We start from the raw sequence: 16,632 nt of genomic DNA on the forward strand, positions 1-16,632 counted from the left end.
AGGGATGATCCTTGAAAATATTATGCTAAATAAAAGAATTAAGTCATGAAAAAAAAAAAAGAAATTAGAAATGCAAAAAAAAAAAAAATACTTTCATATCACTGGGTTTTTTCCGTTAAAATACAATTTTCCATTGTAGGATATTTTAATCAAAATTACACCAGGGAACTGAAATGAAACCATCAGACTGTAGTGAGTTTATTTATCTAACCAGGGGACCACACCAGTTTCAAAGCAATTTTGTTGCATTTTCACATCTTGCTGTGTCATGTCGCATATCAGAGATGCAATTGAAAATGAAATTATCTGTAACCACCTCACCTTAATAGTATTTATGTAAAAGGCAAGTGTTCTTCTCTGGCACTTTATTAATTCTAAGAATACAATATGGTAATTTTAACTAAGGACTAGGCATAAAATTAAATTTTAAGATGAGCTGAAAATCCAGTTGGCAAGTAATGGGATTTGTGAATATGCATGTGTAAGGAGTAGCACACATAGACACACTGCACCCAGGAGAGGAAGAATTCTGAAATAAAGGATGCTTGGTTCATTTTGCTCTCTCCAAACAGAACACTCTGCCTGAATGGGCCAGAGTGGGTCTATTTGCCTCATTTACCTATTTAGAAAAAAGATCTGAAGGGTGCCTTTAACAGGTAAGAAACTGACAGCTGGGGTTCTCAGGAGTGAATAATCTCACACGGGGATGTTAACATTCATTTTATTAAACCATTACCTTGAGCAAAATATTTACATCAAACTACAAAGAACACGGAGTCAGGGTTTTGTTTGTTTTTTTTTTTTCTTCTTAGAAAAAATCAGGTACAGTTGCTCATCACTGCTTCTCAGCTGGACAGAATCTCTCTCCAGGACGGCTGTGGGAAGAGGCTCATCCGCACTGGAGATTCTGTTTACTTGAGCATGTTTTACCTTCTGCAGCTTTTTATCTCAGCATCCCATATTGTTCTCACGTACACAAGTCTGCTCAAGGTCCGTGTGTCTGTGTTGGGGAGCAGGTGTGTGCCTCTGTGTTTTTGTGTGCATGTCTGCATGCGTCTCTTTGTGAATGGGTGTGTGTATATGTATATGTGTGCCTGGATGTGTCTAGGTGTGTGTCTGTGTGGGTGCATGCATATGTGTAGGTCTGGGTATTTGTGTGTATGTATGTATGTATGTGTGTTTGTGTGTGGAGTGTGCGTCTCTCTGTGTTTATGTATGTGTGTATGTGTACGTGTGTCTGGGTGTCAGGGGGTGTGGGAAGATGGATGTGGATGTGCGTTTGTCTCTGCTAAAAAATTTAATCCAATTACTACATAAGGACATGTCCAATGCTCATTTTAGTTATCACCTTTCTAAGTTCATACCTGGAGACTTTTGTTTACGGTAAATGACATCAGCAAAATGCTTCCAATTTATATTACTTCTCCCTTCTGTTTATTTGCACCTGTAAGTTTTCTAATGAAATATTTTGGAACTCTAGTTTTACGTGCATCTTTCTGTGTCTGTGTGCTGATAGGAAAGATATTTGATTTCGGATTGGAATATGAGCAAAAAAGGGGTTCCCAGAGGCCTAGATCCCCAGTGCTGAGGCACCTGCTTTGTACAATCCTGTTATACAGCTATCTGGCCTCAGGGAGGCTGGGACCGGTCCAACCTAATTATCCTGCCCTCAGTCTTATATGCACTACAATATGCTCCTCCTGCTTCTTTGTCATTTGAAAACTGCAGTGAGGGCTTTGGATTTAAGTGACCCTGCCTGACACACAAGTAATGGCATTTAATATACTTTGGACTGTGTTATGTAGGAAATCCTTATCCACCACATCTAAAAACTTTGCAGTCCTGAAAAGCCTCATATAGCAAAGCCAAAAAGTGCTATATTTACTCACTTTAAATTTTTAAATGGCCAATTACTTCATATAATAATAACATTATGGAAGCTAGAAAAGAAAATGGTATTAAAAGAGTGAGAGAGGTCGGGCGCGGTGACTCACGCCAGTAATCCCAGCACTTTGGGAGGCCGAGGAGAGTGGATCACAAGCTCAGGAGATCAAGAACATCCTGGCTAACACTGTGAAACCCTGTCTCTACTAAAATTACAAAAAAAAAAAAAATTAGCTGGGTGTGGTGGCAGGCACCTGTAGTCCCAGCTACTCGGGAGGCTGAGGCAGGAGAATGGCATGAACCCAGGAGGTGGAGCTTGTAGTGAGCCGAGATCATACCATTGCACTCCGGCCTGATGACAGAGCGAGACTCCGTCTCAAAAAAAAAAAAAAAAAAGAGTGAGAGAGAATGGGGGGAAGGAAAAGAATGAGAGACCTCCATTTTATAACAAGAACAAAAATTCTTAATAGCAAAAACTAGAAAAGATCGTTCAGAAAGAAAAGATTATTCCTACCTAAAATCTCCATGTGAAAATATTATATGAGAAAAAGGAAAACAGAAGAATACCTGTGGCGAGCAGCCTTGAAGAAGGTCGTTAATGACCCCACCTCCTGGCAAATGGCGAATTATTCCATATCATAGTAACATTATGGAAGCCAAAAAAGAAAATGATATTAAAAGAGAGTATGAACTGAATTCAGTAACTCACTTATGAATAGAACACAGTGGAAGTGATGAGATGTCGCTTCCATGATGAGGTTACAAAATACCCAGGCTTCTGTCTCAAGAGGCCTCTGTCTTGCATGCATGAGTGAATGGAGGCGGCTGCCATGTGGGGAGGCCCACGTTGGGGGAACTGGGACAGCCATCTAGGAACTGAATCCTGCTGAAAAGTCACTTGAGTGAGCTCAGAAGCAGATGTCCCCTATTCCAGTTTTCAGATGGTCCTGCAGCCCCTGTTGAAACCTTGACTGTAGGTTTGCAAGAGATCTTGGACAGAGGCACCCCGCTAATAGCACTCCCGGGTTCCTGACTGACCTACAGAGACTGTGGAATAAATGCTTGTTGTTATACGGAACAAAGTTTTGGGGTAATTTGTTATGCGGCAAGAGAACATTAATACATTATCCTTCATGCTCTAATTTATCTAATAAATTCAAGGACTTGGAAAATTCATCAATTTATTCACTGAACAAGGCAAATTGTATAGTGTGCACCATACGCTATGCGAAAGTGAAATAAGACGGTCCCTCCCTCAGAGGCCTTATGTTGTAACGGGAAAGACGATCTACAAGGACTTTTGGGGAAACTTCTTCCTGACTTGGCCTCACCCAACCTGGCTTGATTCCACTTCCCAAAGTGCAAACTGGGTCCCTTGCCACTTTATCTCTCAAACATGGGTGCTCTCTGTGTGATGTATCTAACTTCCCAATGTGGGATTGGGTTTTAGGTTTTGAAATCCAGGGTCAAGACTTTAGAGACAAAGGGTCTATTCCTGGTCCCGAGATGCTGTGAAGCCACATGGCCAAGCAGGATTTTCAGCTACAAAGTGTCAGATTTGCTTGGAATCCATTGAGAACTCTGAAAGGATTAATGAAAATAATGTGAAGACTCACTACATGATTCAGAAGAAAAATGCAGTGTGACAAGTATTCTTATGTTCAAAGGTAACCTATTTTTTCTTAAAATATAGCACAGGGACATAAACCTTTGAAAAAAGTGTACTTTTGATCTATTTTTTTTACTGTAATGAGACTGGTGAACAGCTAACAAAAACCCAGGATACAGAACTTTTTCATCATGATGTCATGGTGTCTCAAGGCCTAGTCAAATCTCATCTCCATCACACATTGACCTAATGATTTGGGGCCAGTCTTTTGACTCAAATGTTTGAGCCTTAGTTTCCGCATCTGTGAAGTGGAGATAGTAATCCCTGCCCTGTCACACCACAGGGTTTTGTCAGTGGTCCCCAGCACTTGGCATTAGAGCAGAGCACCTCCTCCACAAACAGATGAGGGATGCTGTGGACCAGGAAGGTGTGGGAATCAAGCTTGAAAAGCAGCTTAAAGTCTGTTGGGAGTCTCTCGCTTTAGAACACACATTACTGCAGAATTTGCTTTCTAGCCCGTGAACAATATAGTTAGTAGAGATATTTCCCTGCTTTGGAGAAAAAAATGGTATCATAGGAAGATGTGTCATAACCCCAAGTCACCCTAAATCTCAGTGCGGCAGCACATGGGCACCTGCTCATTGCTCTGTCAAAGTCCAGTGAACACTGCCAAGTGTACTGGGCAGTTCTTTGTAGTTGCCAGTCCTGCTGTCCAGCCTCCTTCCACCTCACACACCTCTGTGTCAACATATTTCTCTAGCGGGGATAAATCAAATTAATAAGGTGAGTACCAGGAATTAAATGCTTCTGTATAGAAGGGAGACATATCACTTCTGCTCCTGTTTCATTGGCCAAAGCAGGTCTCATGTCTATTCAACGTTAAGTAAATGAGCAGAAGGTCCAAGAAGTAGTGACAGACAGAATTCAGTCAGTGAAAGAAATGCCCATCACATGTGTTTGGATCCTGCCCCCTTCCTCTGAATTCTCCGTATGAAGGTTCAAGCAGAGTTCATTACCAAAACAAATGCAATCAGATTTATGGCCAAACAGGATATCCAGATCTGGTTTCTCCTTAGCACATAAAGCATTTGCTGCTGGTATGAAAGTGCCTGTCCTACTCACCTCCCTTCGTTTAGACCCCACTGCCTTTGCATCCATTTCTAGTCCCTCCTAGAGTGCTCTTTATGCTCCCCAGGAGTCACAATGGCCCTTTAAGCCAAAGCTGAGAAGATGTCTGTCCTTGCCTCTCACTGTTGAAGCCTGGGATGGGAGTCTTCACATCTTTAGACAGGGGTACCTTCTGAACAAACACTCACCAGAATGCCAGAACCACTCTGTACTATGATGCTGACATCTCCTTGCTGGGAGTAGGGATGGAAAGAAAAGCACCGAGGAAAGAGCAGAAGGAGCCATCTATGTGCCCTGGCATTCACTTTAAGGGAAAATAAGGTGTAAATGAATGCATTTCCTCAAATTTTATTGATCGTTTTATATGTTAATATGATCATTAGTTGAACAAGGTCACTCTGCCTGTGAGCAAAGTACCGTAATGAATCCTGGTGAAACAGTGAGGTTGACACTATCCCATGCCCTCTGGCTGTTGCTGGGGTCTCTCCCACTGCATATTAAAACTTCTATAAAATCCTACTTGTAGATGCCCTCCTGTAGCTTTTCCATGCACTGGACCTTGTACCGGTTAGACTCATCAGGGTTCAGTGAGGGACTCATGCAGAAATACCTTGTCAATGGGCAGATACAGAGATGTGAAGAAATGTCTTTCAGCTGTAGTAACTCCAAGACTGGAATTTACAGCAAGTCTTCCACAAAACAAGGTCAGAAACTCTGCATCTTCGGTATACAGTGTGGTTACTAGACCTCTCTTGTCTTTGGTTACTCACCATTTAAACTCCCTCAGAGATTAGATTAATACATAGATCAAAACTGATATCAGTAAGGAAACTATAGAGCTCCAGCAAAGTTCTATAAGACAAAAGGAAACATAGGATAGAAAGGAAAAATGATTAATAAACACATTAAAATTTAAACCTGCAAATACTCAAATAATTAAAACTATAACCACAGCATACATGTTTATCAAAATGCCATTTCCTTTTTTTTTTTCTTTCTTTTTTTTTTTTTTTGAGACAGAGTCTTGATCTGTCACCCAGCCTGGAGTGCAGTGACACGATCTCAGCTCACTACAACCTCCGCCTTATGGGTTCAAGCAATTATCCACCTCAGCCTCCCAAGTAGCTGAGATTACAGGCATGTGCCATCATGCCTGGCTAATTTTTGTATTTTTAGTAGAGACGAGGTTTTGCCATGTTGGCCAGGCTGGTTTTGAATTCCTGACCTCAGGAGATTCATCCACCTTGGCCTCCCAAATGGCTAGGATTACAGACAGGAGCCACCACGCCCAGCCACAAAACAGCCATTAGTAGTTCAGATGGGAGAGGGTAAGGGTTAAATTAGAGTAGTAACCTTTGTCTGAGTCACATGGATTGTGTAAGAGAGAGAAGAGTAAAGCTCCTCTTGTATGTGTATGAGACGAGATCTCAGAGCCCCAGTGAATAAAATCTTCCAAAGTCCCTCATGGAGTGTCCTGGTCGTGTAGCGGAAGTGACACCATGATTGAGTGCCTTGTTGGCTAACTCCTAGAGCCATTGGTCTCTAAGAATATTTCACTAGACTGTAAACTCTACTCGGGACATACATTGATCTTTTAAATTTTGCTTTCCCTGTGCATAATTCAGAGTCTGCCACATAGGAGAGGTGTCTGTGAATACCAATGGAGAAGTTTATTATCTTCACAAGCAGTGTGATTCCTCGTGAGGCCTAAAATCTGCCTATATGGAGGTGAAATGCAAATTTCTGTAATTTGTGTTAACCAGTCTGGGACACATGTTGTTGCCACAGTGTCTACCATAGGCTGCTCTCACCCTCTTTCTCCCTTGGCTGTCTTCCTCTGTGGAGGTGAGCAAAGCCAGACACCAATCTCCTTGCAACTGATGAGGACAGATGAGGCAAATGATTGGCAAGAGAGTTTCGTGGTGGGGAGCGGAACTTCTTCAAAGATTGTTTTTTGCAAAATAATAAAAGAAGAAGAAGTCCAAGGAAGAACACTAGTGTCCTTCACTCTTGCTAGTCTCCTGTCTTTGAATGTGATTGTGGACGTGAAGCCCAAAGTTACAGAAAGACTTGGTAATCGTAATGCTCCATATCACCTAAATGCCAACCCAGAGCATGGGCAGTCAAACAGCAGCAGCTACCTTCTCATAGATGTCTTACTATTGGAGAGCAGTAATGCCATTTTTGGTCAGGCATTCTGATACTTGTAACTAAAGCATTCCTGATTGGTGTCATATTCCACATATTTATACCATTTACTCCTCTGCTGGGCTTGGAAAATGGAAAACCATTCATCTGTTTCTTTTTTTTTTTTTTTTTGAGACGGAGTCTCACTCTTTTGCCCAGGCTGGAGTGCAGTGACACGATCTCGTCTCACTGCAACCTCCACCTCCCAGGTTCAAGTGATTCTCCTGCCTCAGCCTCCCGAGTAACTGGGATTACAGGTGACTGTCACCATGCCTGGCTAAGTTCTTCTTCTTCTTCTTCTTTTTTTTTTTTTTTAAGATGGAGTCTTGCTGTGTCACCAGGCTGGAGTGCAATGGCATGATCTCGGCTCACTGCAACCTCCGCTTTCCAGGTTCACGCCATTCTCCTGCCTCAGCCTCCAAGTAGCTGGGACTACAGGCACACACCACCACTCCCAGCTCATTTTTATATTTTTAGTAGAGACGTGGTTTCACCATGTTGGCCAGGATGGTCTCGATCTCTTGACCTCGTGATCCACCCTCTTCAGCCTCCCAAAGTGCTGGGATTACAGGCATGAGCCACCGTGCCCGGCCCCTCTGTTTCTTTTAACACTTTATTTAAATGCTGTGAATTCTCAGTTCAAAATGGTTTAGTACCAGGGTCCCCAGTCCCTGGGCCACAGACCAGCACTGCTTAAGAACCAGGTCACACAGGTGAGTGGCTGGTGAGTGAGCATTATCACCTGAGCTCTGCCTCCTGTCAGATCAGTGGCAGCATTAGATTCTTATAGGAGCACGAACCCTATTGTGAACTGTGCATGCGAGGGATCTAGGTTGCCTGAGCCGTATGAGAATCTAATGCCTGATGATATGAAGTGGAATAGTTTCATCCCAAACTACCCTGTCCATGGAAAAATCATCTTCCATGAAACTGGTCCCTGATGCCAGAAAGTTTGGTAACTGCTATTTTAACAGAACCTTAATGAGGCATATCAGTTCATTTTTGTTTCTACTTACCTGACATTTGTTTATTGAAGACATACTTCTTACCCAGCTCTGTGCTAAGAGCTACTTTACTTAGCCTTCCTAACAAGCTTTACTAATCTCCCTAACAGGCTCTTCCTAAAGTACCTCTTAGCAGAGAGCTTGGTAAATAGCACGTGCTCAATAACCTTGGCCATTCTTCTAATACATTTATGTCTTCTGTACATCAATGGATCTGAATGCACACAGTATTTCTCTTGTTAGTGTCACATAAGTAGTAGCCTGAATTCAAGAAGTCTCATGAGAGACATCATTTGCCATAGAGAGGCCTAGCTTGCTCAGCATTTTTTTTTTTTTTTTTTAAGATGGAGTCTCACTCTGTTGCCAGGAGGTGGAATGCAATCTCAGCTCATTGCAACCTCTGCCTCCCAGGTTCAAGCAATTGTCCTGCCTTAGGCTCCCGAGTAGCTGAGACTATAGGCACCCACACCCAGCTAATTTTTGTATTTTTAGTAGAGACGGGGTTTCACCATGTTGACCAGGATGGTCTCGATCTCTTGACCTAGTGATCCACCCACCTAGGCCTGCTAAAGTGCTGGGATTACAGGGATGAGCCACCGCGCCTGGCTGAGGCGTAGCCTTCTTAACAGGCTAAGTGGCTCTTAGCATAGAGCTTGGTAAATAGCATGTGCTAAATAAACTTTTCCATTCTTCTAATATGTTTATGTCCTCTGTCACTTCAATGGATCTGAATAAACACAGTATTTCTCTTGTTAGTGTCACATAGGTAGCAGCCTGAATTCAAGAAGCCTCATGAGAGACATCATTTGTCATAGAGAGGCTGGCTGTGGAGGCAGGTGTCCCCTGTGAGGATTTCAAAAGCACTAGGAATGATGGATGAATTTTCCAACTTTGCCGTGATTTTATTAACAAGTGAATTTTCAAAGGCTTGTCTGGTATCTGCTTTGCAGATTTTCCCTTTGCTTTTTAATTAATTATTTATTTATTTTTTATTTTTGGGGGGGGTTAATACTTTTAATTACATGATTGTAATTATACAATTTCCACTATTTGATATTTTGTATCAAACCAGTTACAACTCACAAGATTTTCCAATGTGACAATATGTATCAAACTACATACATATGCAAAGTTTACAGGCCATTAGGAAGCTTTATCTTAACCTTCAGGAATACAAACACTCATTCAACCAGTTCTCTTGGCTTTAAACCATCATTCTCAGCAAACTATCGCAACAACAGAAAACCGAATACTGCATGTTCTCACTCATAGTTGGGAATTGAACAATGAGATCACTTGGACACAGGAAGGGGAACATCACACACTGGGTCCTATTGTGGGGAGGGGGGAGGGGGGAGGGATAGCATTAGGAGATATACCTAATGTAAAAGTTGAGTTAATGGGGCAGCACACCAACATGGCACATGTATACATATGTAACAAACCTGCATGTTGTACACATGTACCCTAGAACTTAAAGTATAATAAAAAAAAAAAAAGAAAGAAGAAGAAAAGAACAGGTGTCAGAGAAATAAAGGTAAAACAGGTAAGACTAAAAAAAAAAAAGATTAGAAATATACACTGTAAAAAAAATCAATACTGATCATTTACATTTTAAAACTTTTAATAATCTGTACATGAGTGCAGGTTAGGTAAAAGCAAATTATTAATAGAAAACTGCAGTACTATCATCGGATGAACATGTCTGCTGACAATTCTACCAGGAAATTGAGGAGGTAATTTCCTACACAGAATAGGTGAATTGTCCAGTCTTTAAACACATCTGGAGTCATCTCCACTCAGTGACGTGGAGAATACCCTGATGCGGGGAAATGGAAGAGCAGCAGCTAGCCTCTCCAGGGCAGTTTCAGCAGGAGAGAACATTTAAAGGAACAATAAAATAGGTTTTAAAAGTTGCTTTTGATGAGCAATGCTTTCCAAAATGCAATAATGATTTTTTTTTTTTTTAAATGTAGAAAGAGAAGCTATGTTAAGAACAGACATCCAATGAGTGCACTGCTTCTGTGGCTCAGACGGTGACTGGGAAAAGAGGAAAGCCCCAGGAGAGCCCTCGGGCCACGCACAAGCACAGGACATCCTGCCCAGCGAGCACACTGGCCTCCAGCACACTGGCCTTGTGACAATGCTTGGGAACTCCTCTAAAACTTGTCTAGGCCCAAGAAAAGAGAGGTAGCAATCAACCCCGTGAGAGGGCTAGAGGGGAGGGGAGGAAGGAGTTAGGGGATAGGCTAGGGGCATCAAGCTCAGAACGGGGAAATTCTGGAGGCCGGCAGAGCTGCGTGCTGCCAGGAAGCACTGGCAAGGCCAGGCCGTTCTGCTCTCTCGAGGAGCTGCTCCCCACCAAGTTCTACAAAAAGCCATGTCCGTCCGTACTTCTAGGAATACAGTTTTGCAGAAGCTCTTCCTCCCGACTGTCCCTGACTCTTGATAATTTTGAGTCCCCAGAAAGCTTCAAGGGCACCTAGAAATATTCACTTCTAATTTTAATTTCATTGCCAACAGTCCCGGTGTACTTTCAGGGCTGTTTAAGGCTCTTGAGGGAATCTCTCCATCTGACAGACACAGTTTCATGTTCCATAGCAACAAGGTCTTCTGTAACAAGGACTCTAAGTCAGAATCCCAGAAGATTCTGGGTGTTTGTGGTTTCAGTTGGGGGTGAGGGGAAGAGTCCACTCTCATTCATAGCAGGAAAAACTTTCCATTCCTCAGACCCAGAGACTTCCTGGATTCCAGAGACGGTCCCCATTAAGTGTAACACTGTTGCTATGCACACCATCCTAAGTCATTTGGTTATTACAAGGAATGCTTTTTCACCAAATCACAAGTTTTCTATGACCAATTTCAGTGAACCAGTTAAATAGAAGGATTTTTAGAAAGAGCCACCGTGATAGCAATTCTAGGTGGAAACTTGAGCAGGCAACATGAAGAGGCAGTTTATAAAATGAAAAACGACTGGTTCCACTGACACCCTACATTTTCTTGGACGAAACACCAGGAGGCTTGTTCACTGTGAGGGAGACAATACTCACAAGAGCTGTGGTGCCCACGTTTACTTGTTCTGATGGGATGAAAAGCCAAACTAAGAAGGGATCAGATAGAAGCGCAATTTTCACAACTACCTGGATTATTATTTATGGAGGGGATGGCCTTAAAAAGGGTAAGGGAAAGAAGAGGTGCCTTGAGAATTCAATGCTTTATGCATGGCACAGTTTGAATATTTATATTTTCTCAGCTCAAAATAGCAAAGGGAATGTTCTTCCTCCCACCCAAATCTTATTGAAGAGTGGTCTTCCCACAGCCAAGTGGGTCTTTGTGCCTATTCATTTCCAGGGACGGAAAACCACTGTTTTTCTGTGATCCAGTCCCCAGTATTTAAAAGCTGGCCTGACCCCACCCCATAGTGCCTGGCGGGGAGAGTCTCTTGTTTGACTGAGAACACGGCATCTTCCCTCTCTCCTGATGCCAGTCAATTTCACACTTTCTTCCAAGAAAGTACACCAAAATGGAAGCACTGCCTTTCAATTACTTTTTGCATTAAAGACTTTAACTTGTTTATTCCAACCGCTTTTATTTCTTACAATTTTGTGAAAAAGGCAGCTTCTTAAAATGCAGTTGCCTACTGATCTGGTGCACGCCTTGTGGCTTAGGAGGGCATTTGTTTCCCACTGCCTGTCAACATCTCAGCCCTCCATGCTCCCAGCACAGGCAAAAATGGGTTAAAAATCATTAAACCACTCACTTCTTACGGAAGGAACTGAGGTGAGTATTAAATATTCTTTATTTTGGGACCCATTTTTTTTTCTGGGGGGGGGGCAGCAAATCAATTCTATTTCTGTAATTGCTTCATGGCACAGACTCTGCTGTGTTCCAGTAGGGTTGTGGGAGAAGGCACTCTGCAGAGTTACCAGTTGTGTTCCCTAATCAAAGGCAACAGTGAGATCCAGAAGCAGATCATTGTCACTGAGATCACAGGCCACGTCAATGGCCTTAGGCTGATCTCATAAGGAAAAAAAAATCTCCAGTGTTACAGAGAAGAACTCTAAAAAAGCGGTAACTTTTTTTTTTAAGTCGACATTATTTTGGATTGCTGTTTCCAAGGCAAAAAAACCAACAGTGTGTTTTTTCCATGCATGGAAGGAAATATGATTTTAATTTGTATGACTGGCAGCCAAACAATGGGCAACCTCCTGGTTCTTCAGTCCCTAAAGGACACAAAAAGGAATGACTTGCAACATCTTCCAACTCTGAAGTCAGTTTCTCCTCCTGAGTCTTCTAAAGCTACCATTAATATTCTCTCGCAAGTTTTACGTTACCAAGGTACCACCTGGTATTACAACATGCAACAGTGTTTAAATGTGGTTTTCACAGATTCTTGTTAATAAAGCACCCTTTGGTGGAAGACAAGCAGCTTGGTTACTTAACAGAGTTAACATTACAACAGTATTACAAATAGTCAAGTGAAGATGATAAAGACAAATAGTATCAAATTACAGAAAGTACCATCTCAGTAATGCCTTTTGTATCTTTATAAATTTTGACACATGGTCACAAGGTGAACAGAAAATAAATACATAAAAAACCTCCATCAGATCCTCAAGTCTTCTGAAGGCCAGCAACTACAGTGCTTGCCATCACAGGGACACACATTCACCACAGACCAGCCAGCTCCCTGGGTACCAGAGGGCTTGGGTATTTACACCTGAGACTAAATTTACAACAGCATTTTTGTCCTTCAGCTTGAGAGCTGGGTCCTTCTTTGAGTCATTTGCTTGCACCCAAACTCAAAAGTTCATTACTGAAACTCCAGTGGACATTTTCTCCATTGATCGCTTCTTAGGTGGAAAGCAACTAAAGCTTTTGCAATTTTGTTTTGTTTTCAAATTGTGCTAATTTCTGTTGCAGTTTTCATTTCCTAGCGTCTTCCTTCAGTTCTGGTCACAGGATTTTACTTAACGCAAGACCGTTTTAGTCCTTGAAACGGAGAGAAGCAGCTATCTGTCAGGGGGTCCTGATGGCTACTATGTTCTGAAACCATCGAGACAGAATAGCAGGATGGGAAGAATGTAGTCACAAACAATCCACCAGATGACAATACTACATAGTGCAGAGGTCAGCACAGCTAGGGGACATGTCAGAGGAATAGCGTTTGTTTTTGATTGTCTTCTGCTTTTCAGGGCCCGAAGTCTGTCACCTTGTGTCACTCCATTGATGTCGTCATCATCACTGTAAGGTTCGGGTTCTTGCTGGTCTTGATTCTCGACCCCATTTATGGAAATGTCATCAACACCAGAGAGAAGTTTGGAGAAGGCTGCTCTGTGTTGTCCATTCTTCTGCCCCTTTAACTTCTGCCGAAAATAGTCCCCTTCCAGCCAGAGGCTTGTTTGCTTCATCACCAAAAACTGCTGCTGAGGCCCAATCACCAAGCCAGGTCTGCAGATCCTTACCCACGCAATGGTCTCGGCTGCTGTCATCCTGTAATGCTTCATGATGTAGCAGGCTATCAGAGTGCCCGTGCGACCAAGGCCAGCTTTACAATGTACTGCAATGGCACCCTCAGCATTTTCACAGATATCTAGAAATTCTTTGACAATGGCATCAGTAGGGGTGCTGCCATCCGCAAAGAAAAGATCGTGGTGATCGAAGCCAGCATCCATAAAGCGTTTGGCATCATACATCCTTTTATTAAGACGAATAATGGTAGTAACATTGTGATTCTTAAAATATTGAATATAAGTCTCAGGAGAATGTTGGGGGTAACCACTTTCAAGTCTGGTTCTTGAATGAGGTCCACAGAAGGCAATAAATCTGTCTGGTATTATCCAATTTAAGTCTCCATTTTCTGCTTTTTCATAGTGTTCATATTCATCAAGGTTAAATGAGTTGAAATTAAGGAAGCCATACTGCATTGCCTTCTTTACTGCATGAAAACAGTCAAGAAGTGTAATGTAGAAATTGCAGCTTCCATAGGCAGCATCTCTGAAAGGAATATAGGATGTATCTCCAAAGATTAATATTCTATATGCTTCTTCTGGAGTTCTCCCCAAATATATAACCATGTAGCATCCAACAAGGAAGGCAGCATTGGCTTGTTTTCTCTGATCAGAGCCAGTAAAATGAACAATTTTCTTCCTTAACATTGTAATGGACTTTAATTTCTTATTTATCTTGCAACAATATCTGTAAACCATTGCCAGATTGAGTGGTCCAAAGTCTTCGGAGAAGTTCTCATATTCGAGTTCATTATCTACGCTGAAATAATGTACATTTGATACACTCTTTGGTCTGCTGTTGAGAATGGCAAAACGAAGGCGATCGGTGATGTCCAGGTACACGTCGACCTGGGGGCCCCGGCGGCGCGGGTCCTGCTGCGTGGAGCTGCGGATCTTCTTCACAACCGGCGAGGTCGACGAGCAGCGCGGCGAGCAGGGAGACGTGGCGGCCAAGCTCGACCGCCCCTCGCTTTTCCGCTTCATGGAGGCGACCGCGGCCAGTCAGGGAGCAACGACCAAGGCCCCGCGCGCCCGTGCGCCCGTGCGCCCACCGAGGCTCCCGCCAGCCCCGCGCTGGCACTCAGGGCGGCAGGCGCAGAGCGGCGCTGCGGGAATGGCGGGCGCCGGCAGAGCCTGGCGGGAGGCGGTAGGTTAGTGCAGGAGCTGGAGGAGGGGCCTGGCCCACAGCGCCTGCCCCGCTCGCTCCCGCGACCGCCCTCCCTTTGCTTTTCTAAACCAGGAGCTGAAGGGTTGTATCATACTGACAGCAACGAAGTGTTAGATGGATAAGTCATAATGCTCTTGTCATAGCAACCGCCTGGATCTTAACCTTCTCTCCAGTCTCTGGAAATTCCGCCAAACAAGTGTTAAAAACTTTGAGTATGACTTTATTACCAAATGGCAGTATTTTTGAAACACACATTTAGGATCCATTAAAAGTTGGAGATCGTGACCATTCGGTATGGAAAGTCATGCCTTCTTGAAGACAAGTTAATGCTGACATATTGCTCTTTCACCAACTCTCCCAATACCCTAACCTTGGAAACATGGGAGCACAAGATAGTTAAATGGATATTTTAAAAGACAGCATTTCTTTTTTCTGTTCTATGTGGACTTTCCAAAGAAAAGTCTTGGAGAAGCTAAACAATGTGTGTAGAAGATCACACATGGGATATCACATGTGATAAATTTTATACCCAGTCAGTGTCATCCCAAAGCCAACATGCAGCTCTGCACTTCTCGGGAACGGAACAGGCCTCTCTACTTCACCAAAGAGAGCTTTATGAAGCTTCATCCCTAAGTTCTGGGTTGGGGGTAAAATAAAGAAGAGGACTGATGGATTGCTCCTGAGCTTACTACTCATTCATACATCTTCTTGCCGTTCTGTTTGGTGGGATTTCCCCCAATCATTTATATCCTTCTGGTGTCCACAAGGAGTGAGACCTAAATTCCCAATTAGATAGGCTTTATGAAATTTTAAAAGTTAATGTATACATTGGAATTAGTTTAGGAGAAAGGAGAGAAGAGTAAAAGGAGATAGGTAAAGATTCATATTTGTCCTTAAAGATTCAAGCTTCTGGATGCAACAAATACTTTGATTAATGGGAACCTCAAGAATAATTTTGTTCACTACTGTCCGAATGCTTGCCTCCCGTCCACAGTATTTCTGCCCAGTGAATGCATTGTATTTTCTTTTTTCCAGTTTTTGTTGGAATACTCGTGTCCGATAGGAAACACACATCTGAAGGCATGCAGTGAGGATGGTGATATCCCTTGCCTTTTCTTATCATTTATTAATAGACTCAGAAACAATTTACTGAATGTTTGCTGTTTGCTAGAGACCTGGTTCTTGCTAAGAAATGCAAAGTTTCGTATGAGACAGTCTTGCTCTTGGAAGTTGCTTGTATAATCACCACACTATCCGTGAACACTTAGATCCCTGTTTATAATAATTTAAAAAATCCTAAACACAGCTGATTAGAAAAGTAACGTCATCCAGGTTGGCCACTCAGATTCCTTCTTCTAGGAAACAAACATGAGTCCCAGAGCCCCTCCTTATTCTCTTTGGGGTTCCTGAGTGAAATGCTTATGTCAAATTTAATCTGAGTAGCCGTATCTGAAACAAGCGAAAGGTAAGCTGAGAAGGCCATGCTTCTAAGAAAAATAATAAAGCAGACTCCTAGAGAGAAACAACAATGATTGACCACGTGGCACCAGAGACGATGGAGACCCTTATCTATCCTTTCAGCCTGAGGTGGTTTCCCTCTAGTTATTGGCATCTGCTTCTCAACAGATCTTCTCCTTAAGTTCCAGAGACACTATCTTATTCTTCCTTCCCCAGTCCTCCTGCAATTGTCTGGCTAGTCTGAGAGTGTTTGTATCTACAACTCAGTGATTTCTGCTTGGGTCTTTGTTATTCAGGTAACCACAGGAACAGGCTCTTTTGACACACCTGAAAAGATATGTCCATGGCCACTTCGCTGTGGGAGGAAAGTAAAGGGCTCTCCTTTTCTCAGACAGGTTATTTATTTTTCTTTTCTTCTTCTTTTTTTTTTTGAGACGGAGTCTGGCTCTGTCTCCCAGGCTGGATTGCAATGGCCGGATCTCGGCTCACTGCAAGCTCCGCCTCCCGGGTTCACGCCATTCTCCTGCCTCAGCCTCCCGAGTAGCTGGGACTACAGGCGCCAGCCACCTCGCCCAGCTAGTTTTTTGTATTTTTATAGTAGAAGCGGGGTTTCACCGTGTTAGCCAGGATGGTCTGGATCTCCTGACCTCGTGATCCACCCGTCTCGGCCTCCCAAAGTGCTGG

General features: G+C 42.9%; 1 protein-coding gene across 1 annotated transcript; it reads right to left on the reverse strand.

Annotated features, from left to right (window-relative positions):
- Window positions 1–11,645: 11,645 nt before the first annotated feature.
- CDC14C (cell division cycle 14C) lies at window positions 11,646–15,243 on the reverse strand. Its single transcript, XM_003895994.4, has one exon. It carries the CDS (start codon window positions 14,304–14,306, stop codon window positions 12,852–12,854), a length of 1,455 nt encoding a protein of 484 aa, XP_003896043.4. The 5' UTR covers window positions 14,307–15,243; the 3' UTR covers window positions 11,646–12,851.
- Window positions 15,244–16,632: the final 1,389 nt, after the last annotated feature.

Source organism: Papio anubis, chromosome 4, assembly GCF_008728515.1.
Source record: "Papio anubis isolate 15944 chromosome 4, Panubis1.0, whole genome shotgun sequence".
Lineage (NCBI taxonomy): Eukaryota > Metazoa > Chordata > Mammalia > Primates > Cercopithecidae > Papio > Papio anubis.

Bases quoted from the DNA above. Each gene is read 5' to 3' on its own strand.
- CDC14C (XM_003895994.4), bottom strand. From the start codon at position 14,306: ATGAAGCGGAAAAGCGAGGGGCGGTCGAGCTTGGCCGCCACGTCTCCC.